Source organism: Leptonychotes weddellii, chromosome 7 (genome assembly GCF_054177405.1).
Source record: "Leptonychotes weddellii isolate Sample4059 chromosome 7, ASM5417740v2, whole genome shotgun sequence".
In the NCBI taxonomy this organism is placed as follows: domain Eukaryota; kingdom Metazoa; phylum Chordata; class Mammalia; order Carnivora; family Phocidae; genus Leptonychotes; species Leptonychotes weddellii.
This window is the reverse complement of record NC_138375.1, coordinates 98,603,687-98,622,745: the sequence shown is the minus strand read 5'-3', so window position 1 is coordinate 98,622,745 and position 19,059 is coordinate 98,603,687. Positions and strand designations below refer to the sequence as shown.

At 37.5% G+C, this 19,059-nt stretch overlaps 2 protein-coding genes across 4 annotated transcripts in view; one reads left to right on the top strand and one right to left on the bottom strand.

Annotated features, from left to right (window-relative positions):
• KIF2A (kinesin family member 2A) overlaps positions 1 to 10,129 on the top strand; it is a 75,048-nt gene extending 64,919 nt beyond the window's left edge. For all 3 annotated transcript variants that reach the window (XM_006731228.3, XM_006731227.3, XM_006731226.2), the window contains 2 exons: positions 2,379 to 2,514; positions 4,751 to 10,129. In XM_006731228.3, coding sequence (XP_006731291.1) covers positions 2,379 to 2,514; positions 4,751 to 4,836 — 222 coding nt within the window. In that variant the 3' untranslated portion in view covers positions 4,837 to 10,129. The remainder of the gene's footprint in view (positions 1 to 2,378; positions 2,515 to 4,750) is intronic.
• DIMT1 (DIM1 rRNA methyltransferase and ribosome maturation factor) lies at positions 7,908 to 18,156 on the bottom strand. The gene is made up of 12 exons (XM_006731225.3): positions 17,913 to 18,156; positions 17,513 to 17,586; positions 16,236 to 16,322; positions 14,825 to 14,886; positions 14,604 to 14,697; positions 14,469 to 14,518; positions 13,291 to 13,414; positions 13,065 to 13,157; positions 11,965 to 12,029; positions 11,284 to 11,347; positions 9,976 to 10,082; positions 7,908 to 8,445 (listed from the first exon to the last, which is right to left on the bottom strand). The coding sequence occupies exons 1-12, from the start codon at positions 17,989 to 17,991 to the stop codon at positions 8,403 to 8,405; spliced, it is 942 nt and encodes a 313-aa protein (XP_006731288.1). The 5' UTR covers positions 17,992 to 18,156; the 3' UTR covers positions 7,908 to 8,402.
• Positions 18,157 to 19,059: the final 903 nt, after the last annotated feature.

Here is a 19,059-nt window from a genome sequence, read left to right as displayed (position 1 = left end):
ACTTTGAATATTATTCTAATGTAAAAAATTACCATTGTGCATGTATTGTCTATATGTGTTTGTAGGGTAGGGTATATATATGGGATATTTTGAACAGAAAATGAATGGTGGTTACAAACAATGTTTTTTTTGTGCTATGATGGAAAGATCTAGTTTATTTACTACTGTTCTGCTTTATTTGCTTTCATTAGTTGTCCATTTTTAGAGAAGGGTTGAACTTCTGCCCTCCACCACCTCTTTCTCCATGTTAGGCCAGTTTATTTGACATCAGTAAGAAAAACTTCAAGGCGTTATCAGAACAGTTGAGGAAGTATCTTCCTTTGCAGAGGTGGAAGATTACTTTAGGAAAGGGAAGGTTATTACAGTGACAGATGAGTGAGGGGTGTTAAATCCCTGCCTGTTGCAGTAACTCGTGACGTACTCATCCCATTGTACGTTCAGCCTATTAAAAGCATTGTATGATTTACTGTATGATTTCCTTCCCCTACCCCTCACCTACTCCCTTTCTAACAAAATATCCTGGAGAGTGATACTTACGAGGAAGTGAAGGTAACATTTAGACATCATTATGGAGACTAAATATGTTCTGGGAAAAAGGTGAACAATAGCTCACTTTTTCTGTTGACCTGTGTGCCTTCTCTGATGTTTGAGAAATATTTATTTGTAAACAAATATTAATGTGACTCAGCTGTAGGCCATTTAAACACCTGGATAAAAGGCTCAAAAATTTAAGAGAACTATTTATTTTATAAGTTGAGAATAGGATATACCCTCATTAAAACTGTTACAGTTTTGGGATGCCTGGGTGGCTCAGTTGGTTAAGCGTCTGCCTTCAGCTCAGGTCATGATCTCAGGGTTCTGGGATCAAGTCCCGCATCGGGTTCCTTGCTCAGTGGGGAGCCTGCTTCTCCCTCTGCCTGCTGCTTCCCCTGCTTGTTCTCTTTCTATCGCTCTGACAAATAAATAAATAAATAAAATATTTTTTTAAAAAAAAGGAAAACTGTTACAGTTTTAATCAAACCCTTATTATGAGAATCTATTTAGAGGCTTGGATGTTTAGATTAAATCAAGAAAGGACACTTGTAATTTAAGTTGTCTTAAATTGTCTCTGTCCTTTCGGAGCAAGGTGTTAGTCATACAAAGACCATCATTTCCCACTCTGCCATTTTATGATGAAATCTAAAAGGTCTTTGTTTTTTGTCAGAACTGGTTATTTTTCAGTTTCAATCCAGTATTCTTTTTATAATTTGATTTGTTGTTCCTATGTACTGTGACCTGCCATTTCTCAAAATAGGGTTTTGTTTTAAAAGATTAAGTGGATAGCTAAAGAAAAAAAATACTGGGGTATGTATATGTATTTTAATTGATACATATATGTACATAATTTTATAATAGATATCTGTAGCTAAGTTGCTAATTCAGCCTGATTATACATAGTATAGTTATAATTAGTTGGGGCGCCTGGGTGGCTCAGTTGGTTAAGCGTCTGCCTTCAAAGCTCCCGTCATGGTCCCCAGGTCCTGGGATCGAGCTCCACATTGGGCTCTCTGCTCAGCGGGGAGTCGGCTTCTCCCTTTCCCTCTGCGCCCCCAACTCATGTTCTCTACCTCAAATAAATAAAATAAAATAAAAAATAATTAGCTATTAAATTGCATTGAAAGCTAGAAAGACCTAACCAAAACCTCTTTAATTCAGAATGATCAGAACTTGTTCATGATCTGTATGATTCATGACATTGCTAGGAAATGACACTTATAAATTCCACATTATCTGAAATCACTTAAGAATGAATGGTTTCCTTTAAAACATTTATGAATAGTAAGTAGCTACTATTTAGTGATTTGTTTGACTCTTCTAAAATTGACTATCCATCGGTCTCTTACAGTTAAAATAATTTTGAAGACCTAGTGTTTAGAATTTGGGGTTAACTTTTGGTCCAACTACTGTGAGGCCCCAAATGGATTTGTAAATTCTACATGATTTGCAAGTTCTGGGCTACCATAGACCTCAATAGGTTGCTCAGTAAGCTTTATTATACCATTCTTCCCCAATTTTAGGGGTAGCTACTTAAGTTTTGAAAATTATTGTGCTCACTGATTGATAACATGTTTGATTCATTCCCTTCCCCAAGCCCTTACCCAGGGTAAAGGAAAAGTAGAAAAATGAAGTTACCTTGCTTGGCTTACCATATTTGTGTTTATGTTAGAATTTAAGGAAATATTTCTTAATTTTACTTTGTAAATAAAGATGTTTTATACTTATTAATATTTTAGAGAATACCATCTTAAGTATGCTTGAATATATTTAACGTACATGAAATTTGTAAATTGGTTTCTTACAAAGAGGCTTATTGGATTGTTGAATTTTTGTCCTTTTAGGAATCTATTCGATGGTTAGAAGATGAAAAGGCTCTCCTAGAGATGACTGAAGAAGTAGACTATGATGTAGATTCATATGCTACTCAACTTGAAGCTATTCTTGAGCAAAAAATAGACATTTTAACTGAGCTGCGGGGTAATTCCTTTTTCATTTTAGTGCTTGAAATCTTCATCTTCATATGTAATTGGTGGCAGGATTTCATACTGCAAGAGGATATCCGAAATAAAAATTATGGGCACCATTTAATACATTTCCAGAAGTATAAAGACAGACCAGTCATTGTTTTTTGTAAAAAAAAAACATGGAGTATCCTTTCAAGTGCTCTTTAGTTGTCTTTTTCTTTTAGGCATTTGAAAAGATAAAAGCATCTTATGATTAAAGAGGGAAAATGGATTTTAACAAATCTGTAAGTTTTATACACTCATTCAGATTTTTAGTTTGATAGGTCAGTGCTTGTCAGAATTATTTTGCTTAGATTAGGTCTATTCAGGACCATGCCTTCTATAGCCTCCTATCTGCACCTGTGTCATGTCTTTCCTTTGAAGACTTGTTTTAAAAAATCAAGGGGAAGGTTTCAAGACCTTGAACAACTCAAGACCTTTCAACAATTATTCTTCCTACTTTGCGAATGGAGGGAAGCATGTGACTTACCCACATGCCATGTCTTTTTGGCTTTTTAAGTAGCTTATCTGTGTAGCTTCACATTCACATTTATTGTATGTACTTGTTTCTGAGGCATTGGCAAACTAGTTGTCTCCATTTATATGTGAATGGACATCTGTGTATGTGTACATGAAATGCAATGTGAAACCAGATTGAAATTGCTAGTTCTTAGCACCAAACTGGCTAATTTATAAACTAGGTCCTTTGTGAAATTGGTTATTTGAAATCATATCGTATAGAGCCAGCAATGACTGCCCAATTCAGAATTGTTGGTACAAATGTAGAGTTTCTAGAACTTACTTTTGTTTTTCCTATTCTTCATATCCAAGCCTTGATTTAAAGTGTTTTGATCATTGTTCTTATCTGTCAGAACTCACAGGCAGCTTTTCTCTATGTATTTTATTCAGAACAGATCATAATGAATTGTAATTTTTTTCTTTGTAATATGTGGCATTCAACTTAGTTGTATCAAGTGTATCCATAACTTTGAAGAAATTACTTAATGTCTAGCTATTGTATTTTTTTAGGAAAAAAATTTTTTTTACCATCCAGAGATAATATTGGTATTAACATAAGAAGTTTGAGAGTTTTTATCTTATATTAACAGGTACGAGATCCCGAGGTCCTTAAATTTCTTTCTGAATTTCAGAAGTTAATTTTTAAAATATCATTGTTCTTTGGAAGAGGGGAAAGAAATTGAGATTCGAACTGATAATCTCATTCTTGTCTCCCAAAGGCCATAACCTTTGCACCATTAATACATTTTAAGTTGGGTAATTGTTGAGGTGCTGTCCTGTGCATTGTACATTGCTTACCAGCATCCTTGGTCTCTATTGACTAGATGACAGTGGCCACTTGTGACAGTCAAAAAATATCTAGATATTATCAGATGTCGGGGGGGTGGTGGGAGAACATCACCCGTGGTTAAGAACCACTGGTATAAAAGGAGATGAGATATTTCTCATCTTCACAGCTGACTTATTTGCCTCTTTCAATTTATTTACCTAGTTCTTATTCTTATGGGACTCTGAATTAATACATCATAGTAGGAATTGTAAGACCAAGAATATATTATCCTATAATCCCCCTTCCCCATTCCCTTTTACAATCCCTGATAAGGACAAAATGACATTTCTTTTTAAAAATTCAAACATCTTTTGAAATTTCATGGCTTAAAAAGGTAAAATAGGCGTCAGGAGTAGAAATTTCTTAATATTGAGGGAAGAAAAGTCTATTTTACAGTTTAATAAGATTCAGAGGCACCTGGCTGGCTTAGTAGGTAGAGCTGTGACTCTTGATCTCAGGTTTATGACTTTGAGCCCCACGTGGGCATAGAGATTACTTAAAAAAAAAAGACTCCGTGTTTTTTTGAACATGACTGTACACATTTAACACACATATATAGCCTGTCTGTACTCCAAAAGGAATTCAAATAAACTAAAATTCAACACTGTAAAATGTGCCAAACAGAACAGAAACCTGTTGAAGATATAGAAGAAAGTTATTTTCATGAATCCTTAAATAACGAAACTGTTGCTATAATTGAGTATTGTGTTTAGTTCTGAGTTTCTGGACAACAAAAAACAAAAGGAAAAATCCTGAGTTAATGCTCTAAAGTAAGGCAGCTGACTTGATAGGACCCATGAAGTTGTATACTGTATTGCATGCAATGCAGTACTTACTCTCTTGTTCTTTTCTTTTTTCCAAGATAAAGTGAAATCTTTTCGTGCAGCTCTACAAGAAGAAGAACAGGCCAGCAAGCAAATCAACCCGAAGAGACCCCGTGCCCTTTAAATCAGCATTTGCTGCTAAAGGATCCCCAGAACCCACACTGCTGTAACATACAATGGTTCAGCTGTAAGGGCCATTTGAAAGTTTGAAATTTTAAGTGTCTGTGGAAAATGTCTTGTCCCTTCACCTGAATGACATTTCAATTTTGTGAACCACTCCTTTGTCTACAAAATGCTTCTAGTTGAGGAGGCACAACCAAGATTTGGGAATAGTGAAGCATTTTGTTTCATTTACCCAGATAGTGATTTACTTTTGGAGATCCTTGCCAATTGTATTTTCTGTATGAAGTAAGGTTGTGGACTTGATCCAGCGGTGAAGAGTAGGGGGAAGCCACAGCATTTCCTTTTAACTTGGTTCAATTTTCGTAGCAAGACTGAGCAGTTTTAAATCCTTTGCGTGCATGCATACCTCATCAGTGATTGTACATACCTTGCCCCCTCCTAGAGACAGCTGTGCTCACCTCTTCCTGCTTTGTGCCTTGACTAAGGCTTTTGACCCTAAATTTCTGAAGCACAGCCAAGATAAATTACATTCCTTAATTGTCATTGTAAATTACCTTTATTGTGTGTACATTTTTACTGTATTTGAGACATTTTTTGTGTGTGACTAGTTAATTTTGCAGGATGTGCCATATCATTGAATGGAACTAAAGTCTGTGACAGTGGACATAGCTGCTGGACCATTCCATCTTGTATGTAAAGAAATCTGGAATTATGATTTTAAAACCAGATAATGTGGTTATAATTTTCTTAGCATTTTCTTTGTAAAGAACTAAAATATAAACTAGTTGGTGTATAATAAAAAGTAACGAAATTCTGAGAAGAGTTTTATCTTAGGATAATACATATATATGCAGTGTGTTCTCCAGTGTGGTATTAACAGGACTAATAGTGCAATTTGATCCTTACCAATACCATTACTTAAAGTGTCCATTAGCACCCCAAAATGTACCTCCTAAATGTACTGATAAAGGAAATTGGCTTCTGATGCATGAATATTTACATGTACACTGAAAGTAGTCCATAATAGAACTGTTAGTTTAAGCCAAGTGTAGACAGTACATAACTCCCTTGAGAAAGAATTAAGCTAAAAGAGGGTTGACTTTGCCTCAAAAGGCAGATCGAACCCAAGCCCCATCCATTACCTAAATGTGTGATGTTTCATCATTATTTGGTGAGAATCACCAAATTCTCGCCATTAAATTGGATTAGGGTATGCTGCTTTTTAAATGGTGGCACTTATTTTTACAGATTGCTACTCCAAGGAAGAAAACTGGCCACTTTTCATGTAAATATTTTGTTAAAAGATTTATATATCTCTCTAGGAGTTTTCCCTTAGTTCCTAGGATAGAGTCCAGGAGTAGATTAACAACAAAAAGTCTCCCAAGGATGTCTTGTTTTGATTTACTCAAAGGAACTACTGCTCATTCATTTGGGCCAAAGGGAAGCTATGAATAGAGAGTCACATGAGCCAGATTCCCTACTTCATTGTTCATAGAACCCAGAGGGTAGTTGTGGGAAATCCTAACACCATGGTGAAACGCTCCTCTGTAAACTTGAAATCTAGAACAAATGTAGATTTTCACAATGTGCTTATTAATAAATGATATCTATGGAATGAGTTTTAGAGATAATTTACTTCAGTACAATCACCTTTGTTTTGGAAGGGACTCAGGTTTTCTTGCAGTTGTAAGATATGTTCTTTTGTGGTATTTCAAAGAGAAGAGGAAGAATGGAGCAGATACTATTGACCTTGCAGAGGTTGCTTAAAAAAGTAGTTTTTGAGGCTAACCAACCTTCAGAGGGCAATAAAGAGATGTGAACTTGCTCATTTTAAAGCACAACAGATTACTCTTTATTAATTAAATAAGATGGATACTATCTCTGGAAGGTCTTACATTCAAATATGCCGCCTTATACTATAATGACTTCATTCTGATCAGTAATCAAGGTCTTTAGAAAATTAATACCAGAAAAGATCTTGGTGGTATAGTCCAAACCTTCAGTTTTACAGATAGGGAAAACTGAAGGCCAGAAAAGGGACTAAAACTCAGTAGTTCACAGGGGAAGAGGAAATAGAGGGAAAGCTGAATTAACTCTTAAAGTTTTCCTATAAGTGTAGAGATGGTACAAATGAATTTTGCAAAGTAAGTAGTTTTGTGATATTAAAAAAACCTACTCTTGAGGTATATTTAATATTTATGTAACAAAAGTGGCTTGATGCAGCTATTATTTAAAGAATAATGAATTTTTTGGATCTGGGTTAAACATTCTCAGATTTCTTGAAAGCTGATATTCCTATTAATAAGTAATTATTTTATTTATATAGGAGTGTTCTACTATATCACTTTGAAGCCAGATTTCAAAAAAATCTGTTTAGTTAAACAACTTCCTTCCTAGGTTTACTCAGTGTACCTATGTTAAAATAATTTGGAAGCAGTCTTTCTATTAAGTTAGGTTTTAAAAAAGTCAGTTATCAAGATATTTTTATTAATTTCCTTATATAAATAAAATAATCAGGTACTATAATTCTTTATTAAAGGACATTAACAACGCTTAGTATTATATTGATAATGATTTAAACATAGTAGCTAGTTAAGACTTGTTTAGGGCATCTATTGACATTGTCAACCGGCCATTTTAAAAATAGCTTAAAACTAAGCATCAGTATATGAAAAGACACTGGAACTTTGTTTTCCAGAAGTCACATGAATACTGAGAGCCTCTAGTTACGAGAAGATGGCTGGTTGAGATGTTTATTTGTTTTAAGTAAGTTGAAGGGCAGAATTTGAACTGTAAAGCCAGGTTTGATTTAAAAAACCCTTTGAAATTTTGTTAAACCTGTGGCTTTCCCCAAGAAAACACATACTATCTTATAGTTCATTTCATTCCAGCTGAGCATGCTCATTTCACAGTTAAGGAACCATGCCCAGAAGTCATATGCCTGGCACCACCGCATGGTGGCGGTAGCGGACTCACGTTTACCCAGAACCCGATGGAGCCTCTGCTGCTTACAGGACAGCTTAGGCATAGGCAGTGAGTGAAAGAAGCTGTGTAAGATAAACAGAGAAGAAATGAGAGAAGCAAAATAAGCAGTTGTTTTATTGTGCACATGAAAGAAAGAAATCGTATGGGAAATATGTGACTGAGTTAAGCATGTTTTAACTTTTTTACTATTTGAGGGACAAAGGCCTACACAGGTCCTCATATAATATATAACAGAAAATAGAACAGTAACATCTTTATACAATAACCTGTTAGAAATGGTAAGTTTAAGTGTAAAGTTGTGCGTGCCTGCGGCTCTTCAAGATTATCATGCGTAGATTGGACCCTGCCCTATGTTAGATATTAAAAACACACCACAACCAAAAAACACTCGGGTACTTAGAATTGACTTACTACCATGAGAATTCAGAGTAATAAATGGTGACAGTAGTAGTATTAAGTCAAAACTAGTCAAGCACATAGTGTTCCAGGGAAGCAAAGGCATAGTTCATCTTCTCAAATTATTAAAAATACGTAATTCCAGTTTCTTGTTCTTGAGTTTGGAAAATTCTGTTTTCCAGACACCTAAGAAAAATGTATACCTTCTGCATTGAATCCATGTAGCAATCTGAAAAAAGAAACCAAAATGAGATGGTATTGAAAGGTAATTTATTGCACATAACAATGCATAGTTCCTATACCACGAATTCCAAAACAAACACATCAGCAAACCTCTGAAGCCCACCCACTCCTAACACTAGTCATTATAGAAATGTCATTCTTCAATTAAATTTGCAAGATATATATTGGTTAAAGTCACATTTTCATGCCTCTTTTGTCACAGCCTATGTGTCTTAAGTTATGGTGAATTTGACCAAATTATCTTAGACCTCTACTATCCAGACATAAGAGCTCACTGGCGCTTGTTCTATTTCAACATGGTAAGTGAACAAGAAGCTGTTTGGAACTAGAGACAGAAGAAAAATGAGTGGGTAATCTTAATGTTCACTTTTCCCTGTCTGGGCTCACTATTACTCAGGTTCCAATTAAGTACTTAACACATTGCTTTTCTCTCCATACCTTTGTTACCTATTGGATGCTAATTAGCAAACTGCATATGCTTAATAACCTTGAAGAAATTTGGTGAGAATTAAAGTAAGCTGAAATATTTCTATATAGACCTGAGATGATTTTCAGGATGGCCCACAGGAACAGCTGAAGATGGATTAGAATGTTTGAAAAAGGAAGATAGGTACTTATGAGTGATGTTCAACTCCTAGGATTAACCTCTGATGAAGACTCAGTAGTACTGCTAGCCTGCCAATATAAAATATAAACCCCGTCTGTCTTATATGGAACTGTGCTGCCAGCTTAGAAAAGTCAAACCAATTACTTTTATAACAATCTACCCTCATTTTTTATTCAGCTCCTAGAACAGGGACGTTCTAAACATGAAATGACTAAATAGGCAAAAACTGTTCAGTAAGTGAAAGTTTATTAGGAAATCAAAGTGTTAGTGCTTAAAAACAGTGAGTATAGGTAACTGAAGGCTTATTCTGCTTTCATAAGACTAATCTGCTTAATTCAAGGAAAACATTTGGGTCTGCACTGCCCCATAAATTATGACACCCTTCTTTTATTTTAGGTGTGTAGAACTTGCCTCAGTCGACAAAATAAGTAACTATATTATTAAACCAGTTAGAACTGAAAACCAGGTATGATTGTAATTGACATTATTTCATGTGTAGGATCTATTTAACAATAACTCTTCCCAGTACAGAAAAAGAATGAGATTCAATGACATGTGTTATGCTGCTTCTACCTTACAGGCTACTTTGAAGACACACACTATTAAGACTAACTATGAATGGGATTTGGGGGAGGAGGCTGAAGGGGAGGAGCACACATACCACAACACACATTGACACAGAGGCTGTCTCCAGGCTCGGACTGTTCTTTACTACTGTTCTTAAAATGTTCATTCTGCTGCAGCTAACTAGCCTCCATCTTCTACACCAAATACTATTCCATACTATGGAAGTGCTATGCAATAACCCCAGGTAGCACCTTACACCGCTTAAAAGCCTTTAAATCTCTAATCGGAAGGTGTCACAGTAAAGAAATGTAAACACTTAGGAAAAAAGAACAATGTAATTACCTGATGAAGTCATCTATGTCCATGGAACGGGCCCGCTTGTCACTAAAACCTGTGCTGGTTAGGATTTGCTGTATTTTATCTGCTATGCTGAAATCTTCTGGTATTATCTATCAATATAAGATTCAGAATAAATGAACAACATATCTTTAATGAAGTCATGTTGGCTCTTTTTTGTTTTTTTTTAGTTCAGTAACTGATAAAATAGTCCCCTTTATCTGCTCACGGCAGTCTGAAAAGCCTATTTTTGCAGATCAGACTTGGACCTCTAATTAAGTGGTTAATCTTCAGCACATGCCAAATACTCAGAAGACTTTGAATGAGTTAAACCTGTATACTGCCCTTTTTCTTAAAAATTCTGAAATAGTTTCAGGAGTAAGGTACTTCATATCAAAAAATAAAGCTATAAACTGAATTTTATAGCAACTGTTACTCCTTTAAAAATATCTTACATTTTCTTGGCACAAATTTAATTTTATCAGCCAGTTTTTCTCAAAGAGATGACCTCCAACCCTGGGGAATATTAAATATTTCATACCTCACATCCTTCCTCCAAAGATTTTTCTTAATCCAGTTTAATATTTTCCTACCTAAGCAATTGTTTAATGACTTTGTCCATAAAAAAGAAAATGAAGATAGCAATATGATATATTAAACCATACAAGATCTGAGTCAAAAAATGCAATGGAAATTTGCTCTTATCTTTCTGCTCTGTTTAATTAATTTGAAAGAACTAAAAAGTTATCAGACATCACAGTTATGTGAATGGCTATGTGTATGTGAGTTGACACACATACAAAATTGGTTAAAGAAAATGTTGCACAGATAATAAAGAGGCATGAGGCTTACAACAAAAAATCTGCTATTCAGCCTATACTTTAATTATTTCAATTTCTGGGTATTAAAAAAAGTTACTGAGAAAATGGTAACTTTAAATTGAATTGCTACGTGAGCAACAAGGCAATTCAGAGCATAGCAAATGGTACATAATTTGAGCTGAGCAAGCTACACATGCCTAAAGCTTTGGGAAAATTATGACTCAAGTGAATTTCTTTTTATGTCTAAAAACAACTGTCTAGTTAAAGAAGCTCAAGTGGAGTAATCAAGGCCACTCGGATCTATTCCAAGAATACACAGTAGTATTGACCTATTAGAGGTCAAGTTAAGGTTGTGCTAGTTACACATCACTTTTAAGGATCCTATGGAATATACCAAATTAAGAATCAAGTGATGAAAAATGAAAATAAAAAGTAGATGAACATTTTAAAACAAATCGGAACCACAGAGACACCAGAAATATTTTTTGCTTACAATATTATGGATCGAACAGTGAATTCTGTAGTTTTTTTCCAACAGCTGTTGTACTGCGCTTGACCTATAGCATAAAGAAGCGATATTGCTGTTATTCCAAAATCAGAGATTATAATTTCCTTTCAGTTTATTATAAAGTTAAGTGTATGTTCCATGTAGTAAAATTAAGGGACTAAAAAGGCATTGAGTATTAAGAAACAATCACAAACTGGTTATATTTAAAAAGTAAAGTTCTAATAAAAATCTCTGAAATTCTTAACATCACCTAAATTCAAAACATCACCTAAAAAAAAAAAAAAAAAAAAGGTGAAATAACGGCTTTCAGAACCTCTTTTGCCCTTGGGCTTCAAATTGCTATTTAAAAATATTTCCAAGTTAATAAAATTGCATGAATTTTTCACAAGTGTTGAAAAATGAGACAGATGTGTGGTTTTTGTTTTTTCCTTTTTTGCCAAAAAACCTGATGTAATTCCAAATTCCAGGAACTTTCTTTGTTAAATTTTTCTGCCCCTCCACCCCCCCCAAAGAACAAAGTTAGTGAAAAAGGAAAAGTGTGTCTGGACATGGGTAATCTTTATGCTTTAGGGTATCTGTTCAGGATAAGGACCAAATTCTATCACTTAGCACAGTTCCTACAGCACTGGTCGTCCTTCCTATATCATAAATGAGTAAAATACTCACTTAAATGCAGCAGAGAGTGTCTTGTTTTTCCTAACGAAGGTGATCCTTACTAGGCCATCCCATTCCTGAAACAGAAGATGGATCATTTCTTAAAAATATCCAACCTTGCCTATGTCTCCTAGGTATTATTTTGTCTTTTAATATATAAAACTGAAAGAACCTTCTGGAGTGACGAAAATACTCTGTATTTTGATCTGGCTGACCCATGCAAAAAATACGATATGTACTTGATTTTTGGCACTTCTGTCCACCTCACTGAAAATTTTATCCTCAATTTTAAAAATTAGAAAAAAAAATTGTTCCACATCTGAACAAAGAACACTGTGACATTTATTTAAATCAAAGTACCATTTTCAAAAAACATAATTCAAGGGGTGCCTGGGTGGCTCAGTCCTTACGCATCTGCCTTCGGCTCAGGTCATGATCCCAAAGTCCTGGGATCGAGCCCCGCATCGGGCTTCCTGCTTGGCGGGAAGCCTGCTTTTCCCTCTCCCTCCCCCTTTCCCCCTACTTGTGTTCCCTCTCTCGCTGTGTCTCTGTCAAATAAATAAAATCTTTAAAAAAAAAAACATAATTCAAAACAGACATGATTTAATAGCCTATGCAACATACCTAAACCACCCTACAGGAGTAATTAACAAACCACTCCATTACCAAGAACTGACCACACAAGTAATCAAGTTTTTATCCAAAGAGACTGCAGTATGGTTTTACATCAAGTGATGCAACTTCTCTTTTTAAATTGCAGAAATATGAATTATGATTAAAAAGTGTTATTCATAATATTGCTCTAACAACTACCTTCATTTTATCTTGTTTTCTAAGTCATACTCAAATATTCTGTACCTATACTCAATAGCAAAATGCAAAGGCATTCCAAGCTGTACTTTTTTGCAAACATTTTCCATGCTTTTTTGTGCTCTTCACAATGATCTTACATCCAAATATTCCATCTACTCCCAACATAGGGATGTCATAATTAGCATTTTCCTGTCTGGACATTTAGGTTAACTCAGTATTTTTCTGCTGCTAGAGACACACATCTTCCAGCTTGGTCTTTTTTTCCTCCTTTACTGAACGATCTAGTACTTTAACCTCACCTGAAAATTGATAGGTGGTGGTGGATTCTTAGGTTCTATTCTTACAACACTGGATTCTACCTTGGGTGGTGGCCTGAAGTTATTCTTTCCAACCTGTTAATTAGAAAATAAGGAGTCCTCTCAAAAAGAGTTTTAAATTAGTAATCAAATATGCTTTCCTCACAGAAGGCACAACTAGATGCTCACGGATGAGGTAAGCCACATTATTTCACTAACAGTCACTTACTTTCATCAGATGGTCCACACGTGCTAACAGCTGTGTATTGATTGAGAGTCTGCAGTATAATTTATCTCCAGGCTTTGCAACTAGTCTGAGAGCAAATTCTCTTTGAAACATAAGTACGGCACATCTGAAGAGATAGTAGAAAAGGAATACGGAAAATGGTTACTTTTAACTATAAAGGTATTTCAACTTCAATTAATTTTCTTGGGTGGGAAATAGAACAAAGAGTATCTGGTTAATGAGAATTCGCTCAGCTGATTACAAGGCAGAACACTTTCAGCTTCAGCTTTATTACCACAAAATGAGCCAGCTGGCTTTTCATTTTATAATGACTACACCACTAACTCCTTGCACATGTAAGCCCTCTGTGTTCAGATAAGCACTAGTCCATTATCCCTTCTAGGGGAAAAAACAAAACAAAACTCAAACAAAATCAGCTCGGCAGCCCAGTGGGATTTATGGGGAAGCAAACACCCTTATGGAAGAGCTGACGCAAGAGAGACAGGTTGGGACACTGGTGTCCTGATTTCCCAAGTTAAAGAACGTGGACGTTGGAAGCAATGCAGAGGCTTTTTGGAGACTCTTGAATAGGAAAAGAGCATCTTCAAAGCTGGGCTTTGACTTTGAAACTTTTTTGACAACGAGTCACACTAAGAAATACATTTGACATTGCAACCTACACCACAAATATCTGTACGTATATGTTTTATGTAACTTAAGCAAAAGTTTCACAAAACTGTAATCACTTGGGCCACATACAATGAATGCCCTCTGATATACTCTATTCCATGTCTTTAAAAAAAAATGGTCACGACTCAATAAATTTATAACCAGTAAGGGGCTTCTGAATTGCAGTTTGAAAACCCCTGTTATATAATGTGCCTAGTGACTAGTTCGGAGGCTGTTGAGACGTAAGGTAATAAAGAGTCTGACCTGGACTAATGGCAAGAGTATTAGAAAACAGGGAAAGGCCATTTGGTCTCAGAAGGAGGACTTACACTGTACCTCCCCCCAAAGCTCTGTCAACTGAATAAAAAAGAGAGAGAAAGACCTCCACACAAATAGATATTTTCTACAAAACATATTCTCCAATAGATTTTTAATTGAATTAACTATCATCTTTGGCTGTCTCTGTTCACGGCCTAAAATTTGGCGGTAATTTTGGTCTTTTTGTCACAAACCTGAAAAAAGGTCGGTGCAGCAACAGCTTGAAGACAAAGGGGGAAGAGATCTGTAAGAGAATTAACTAGTTATTTCTAGGAAAGACACATCACAGAAACATTTTGTATAATGTTCCCAACAATTTGAAAACACACCTGATATGGCAAATTTGCCACACAAGCATCAAAGAATGGTAGATCTGTTTTCAACACATCACCCACCAGTACCTGAAGTTTGCTGGCCAGAGGCCTAATAATAAGAAAAAGAGCAATTAAAAAAGAGTACTGTAAGAATAAAAAAAAAAATTAAAAAAAAAAAAGTACTGTTTCATGAGATTGAAATGCACTTTAATTCTATCATGCATACACATACTCACGTGCCCTGAACTCTTTTGTGAAGTTCTGCTACTAGCCTTGGGTCAAGTTCACAGGCAATTACCTACATTAAAAAAAAAAAAAAGTATTTGGGGGTTAATTATGGAGCATAAATCTTGTTATCTCAATCCTAACTCCTACATGATTAACATGAATCAAACTTTTTTCACCAATTCTACCTCCAATTTTCCTTCAATTCTACTCTACCATTTCAAATAACAAAGAACACCATTCAGAAAAATAGACTGTGCTCTGAGTGGCCCCTGTTCAAATGGCTCCCACTCTTACCGGGCTCTGGTAAGGCAGTTCCCTCCATGTGCCCCTTGAGGCCTTTGGACGGTAACTGTTTCCTGCTGTCGCTAGCCCATGGGTATTCCAGTAATGCCTACTGGCTCTCTTAATCCCATTCCTACATTTTGGATCCATTCAACTGGAAACTGGGTCAGCCAGAACACACAGAAGCCACCAGCAGCGGCCAGGTGGCATCCCAATCTCATGGTGCAGCTCTTTAGATCTCCTCCTCTAGGTTCCAATACTCCAGCCTCCTTGCTTTGTCCCCCGAGCCTAGAGGTGGTAACTCCTCTTTGTAATTATTATTTTTGGGCTACTTCAGTGTTCCCATTTTATTCTTTTAGTCATCTAACAACAACGTAAACAACTCCCTATATTAAATACCCTGTACTGAAAAATCAAATGTGGTTTCTGTTTTCCTTTTTATTTTTTAAAGATTTTATTTATTTATTTGACAGAGAGAGACAGCCAGAGAGGGAACACAAGCAGGGGGAGTAGGAGAAGGAGAAGCAGACTTCCCGCGGAGCAGGGAGCCCGATGCGGGGCTCGATCCCAGGACCCCGGGTTCACGACCTGAGCCAAAGGCAGACGCTCAACGACTGAGCCACCCAGGCGTCCCTCTGTTTTCCTGATTAATACATCCCATATTCTCTTTTTTGTAATCCATTTTTTGAAATGGAGATATAGTTGACATAATGTTATATTAGTTTCAGGTGTACAACATAACATGTACATACTGCAAAATATGTATATATTGTGAAAAAGTCTAGTTAGCATCCATTGCCACACATATTTATACATAAAATATTTTTTGTCTTGTGATGAGAACTTTTAAGATCTACTCTCTTAGCAGCTTTAAAATATACATACGATACTGTTGCTAACTATAGCGACATGCTGTACATTCCATTCCCAGGACTTATTCATTTTATAACTGGAAGTTTGCATTTTTGACCACTTTTATCCATTTTGCCCGTATTTGTTAAGATAAAGCTGTTAGCAAAGTATTAAGGGTTGCTGTTAAAGTAACAGCAATTAATTAAAATAGATTTCTATTTGTAAACCAGGTGAGCTTGCTCACATAGTCATTTCTGATACCAAAACACAAAATTCCCTTTTTACCGTTTTTGCCTTTTCTAGCAACTTTACAGTCATATTGCCAGTTCCAGGTCCAACTTCCAGCACCACGTCCGTTGGTCTTAAGGCAGCCTGCAAGCACGCACAACCACTTTAGCTTTACTGGCACATCTGAGCACATCATTTATTTTACATATTTATTTACACATTTATTTTATCTTTGCTCAAAAGCACGTGGTTAAAGCGATCTTATTCTGACTCCACATCTGTGAGATTCCTTCATGATCTATGTGCTTGACAAAATTTTCTCATTAACATTAGGTGCAAGTGGAAATCTGTCATCTTTCCTAAGCTGGGGCCATAGTTAGGAGTCAGAAAACTTTATAGGAGTCAGAAAAGCAGGAATAGCAGTTCTTTCTGGGAATGGCTTTCTGTCTTCTACCTCAGAAATGACTCCAACAGCATCTTTTTACCAACTCTTATTATCAGTAAGTTCAAACAAGAAAGGACTGCATATGATGATCTTGCCTGAGAATCACAGCATGTTGTATTGGGATTTCTCAATTTTCAACCCATGTATGGTTTCAGGGATAGGAATACCTAGAAATTGTACAGAAACCCGGGTGTTTGTATGGCACAAAGCTGCAGTGTTCTGTGTGCACAGCTTTCATCAGATGCTCAAAGGAAATCCATGAGCCAAAAAGGTTAAAAAATTAGGCCCTCGTTTGGCCAACAACACTACGTCAAGATGATAGAGTCTCTAAAGATGTAATGTTCTCTCTATGGCTCCAGGATGCCTCCTTTGTAACTGAGAATGTAATCTGTACCACATATATTTCATGTTAAGGCAATCAGTCATCCACAACAGTAAGAGAACATCCACTACCCATGCCAGAAGAATACTCCAAAGGGTTTATATGAGGCACTGGATTGTACCATGTAAGTTTCTCTGTGGAAAAAACTTCCTAAGCTGTCATTATGACATCTTTTTAGGCTCTGGAGTAAATAAAAACTAACAGTGATAGATGGTGTCTAGAAAAAAGGGATAAGGAATAGAAAATAATCTGGAATTGAACAAGTACAAACGTCCAGCTATGAAGTAAATAATCTACAGAAAGAATCTGGAGCCTGGGGAAACTCAGACCCACAGAATAAAGCAAATCACGCCGAGGTCAGCCTATGAATCCCAGACAATTCTTCAATTCATTCTACAAATATATAGAGAGCATCTATTTTGTGACAGACATCCTCTATGCGCTGAAGTATTCCTAAGAACAAAATCAATAACCTAACAACTCTCTCCTTTTCTCTTCCACACCCACCTTATCGATAATGCTGTTAACAATGAGAGGATTTTTCAAAATGTGCTGCCCAATCCCCGTGTTGAACATGAGTCCTGGAAGAAAACACGAAAGAGCCTTAATTTCCCAAGGAAACGTAGACCTTAGACCGTTCCACAGAAGAAAGCAGGGTGGCTGGGGTTAGATCTCTGCGCCGAGAGCCACCATCGAACGTCACGCTTGAAGCCGAGATGACACCCTGCTTTAAGTCCACCCCTCCTGCAGGAAAGGAAGGCAGAGGCGGCGCAAGGCCTGCCGCCGGCGATCCGGGAGCGCCGCCGCCACCGGCCTTACTGTCCCGGCCCAGATCTGGGTCCGTGTCCCCGAACAGGTCCTGCCGGATGATCAGACCTGAACACAGCCCCCTCCCGGCTGTCCCCACCTCCCGCGCTCTTCAGCTCCCGGCTCTCTTTGAGCCGCTCGCGGCGGCGACCGCTCGTCCCCGACTTGATCTTCGGCATCACCGCGGGTTCAGACGCACAGGTTTGGAGAGCAGAGTGGACCAAAGTCGGCTACCCAGCACCACACGTTAGAACTTCCACCCCGGCACTGCCGGCACCACTCCCCGCCACGTGGGGTAGGGGCGAGGGCCCAGCCCCCGTTCGCCGTGGGCTCCGCCCCCAGAGAGGGGACGGACCTTGGAGCCCCGTGGCCGCCGGGAATTGTAGTCATGAGGAGGAGGAAGCCCCAAACTCGAGAGACTAAGGATCCCAGAAGACACCGCGCCGCTGATCCTGGCTGTTTGGATTGGCTAGTTTAGAGTCGGGGTGGGGCCTCTCGCCCGGGTCGGCGCGGAGTTGGTCGGGTAAGTTTTGGGGTGGTGCTCTCGAAGATGTGGAGGCGGTTTAAATTATATCGTGCTGTTAGGAGTGTAGATGTTTCGTCAAGCCAGGGGCTGGGACCCGCGAAATCCAAAGGTTTCTTTCTGTCCTGTGCCTCGCTCCCGTTTTCCAGCAAACTCTGGGGTGGGGAACCAAGGATTTGGGATAAGGAGCTTGCGCCCTTGCGCGAGTGACTTCGCTTCTTGGGTTGGGGAGGACCTCCGAGAATGTAACAGATCTTCACTTCCCCTAGGGCTCCTAGTTGCTTTGCTTCCTTTTGTGCCATTGATTCATTCCCCAAACGTTTATCGGACTCCAGCTGCGATTAAACACTACTGGGTGCTGTAGATTCAAAGTTAAATAAGAAACTGCTCTTCCCAGAGTCTATTCTATTGAGAGAGAGAGAGAGGTAGAAAGTCCGAAACGCTGTAAATGTGGGTATACGTTTTTGTGTTGGGTTTTGTGGTAGGACAGTGTATCCGATTGTAAGCTCCGTGTGTACAAGGTCCACGTCTGTTTTGCATGCCAGTGTAACGACTCTCAGTTTTTAATTTTTCAGTGTGTGCTCTGTTTTCTTCAAGAAAGTTTCTTCTGTTTGGATTACCAAAGCTGCCTCTTCCTCGAGCAACTAGTATGTGTGCATCGCCAAGCCTTGGTCGTTCTTTGCTGTAATTCTAACTCAGGAAAAAACTCATAACTTTAGTAACA

Bases quoted from the DNA above. Each gene is read 5' to 3' on its own strand.
- DIMT1 (XM_006731225.3), bottom strand. From the start codon at position 17,991: ATGCCGAAGATCAAGTCGGGGACGAGCGGTCGCCGCCGCGAGCGGCTC. The intron at 14,519-14,603 runs GTGTGTTTTCAA...ATTCTCTTACAG, and splicing joins TGGCAAATTTGCCATATCAG to ATCTCTTCCCCCTTTGTCTT. The intron at 8,446-9,975 runs GTAATTACATTG...TTCTTTTTTCAG, and splicing joins GACATAGATGACTTCATCAG to ATTGCTACATGGATTCAATG.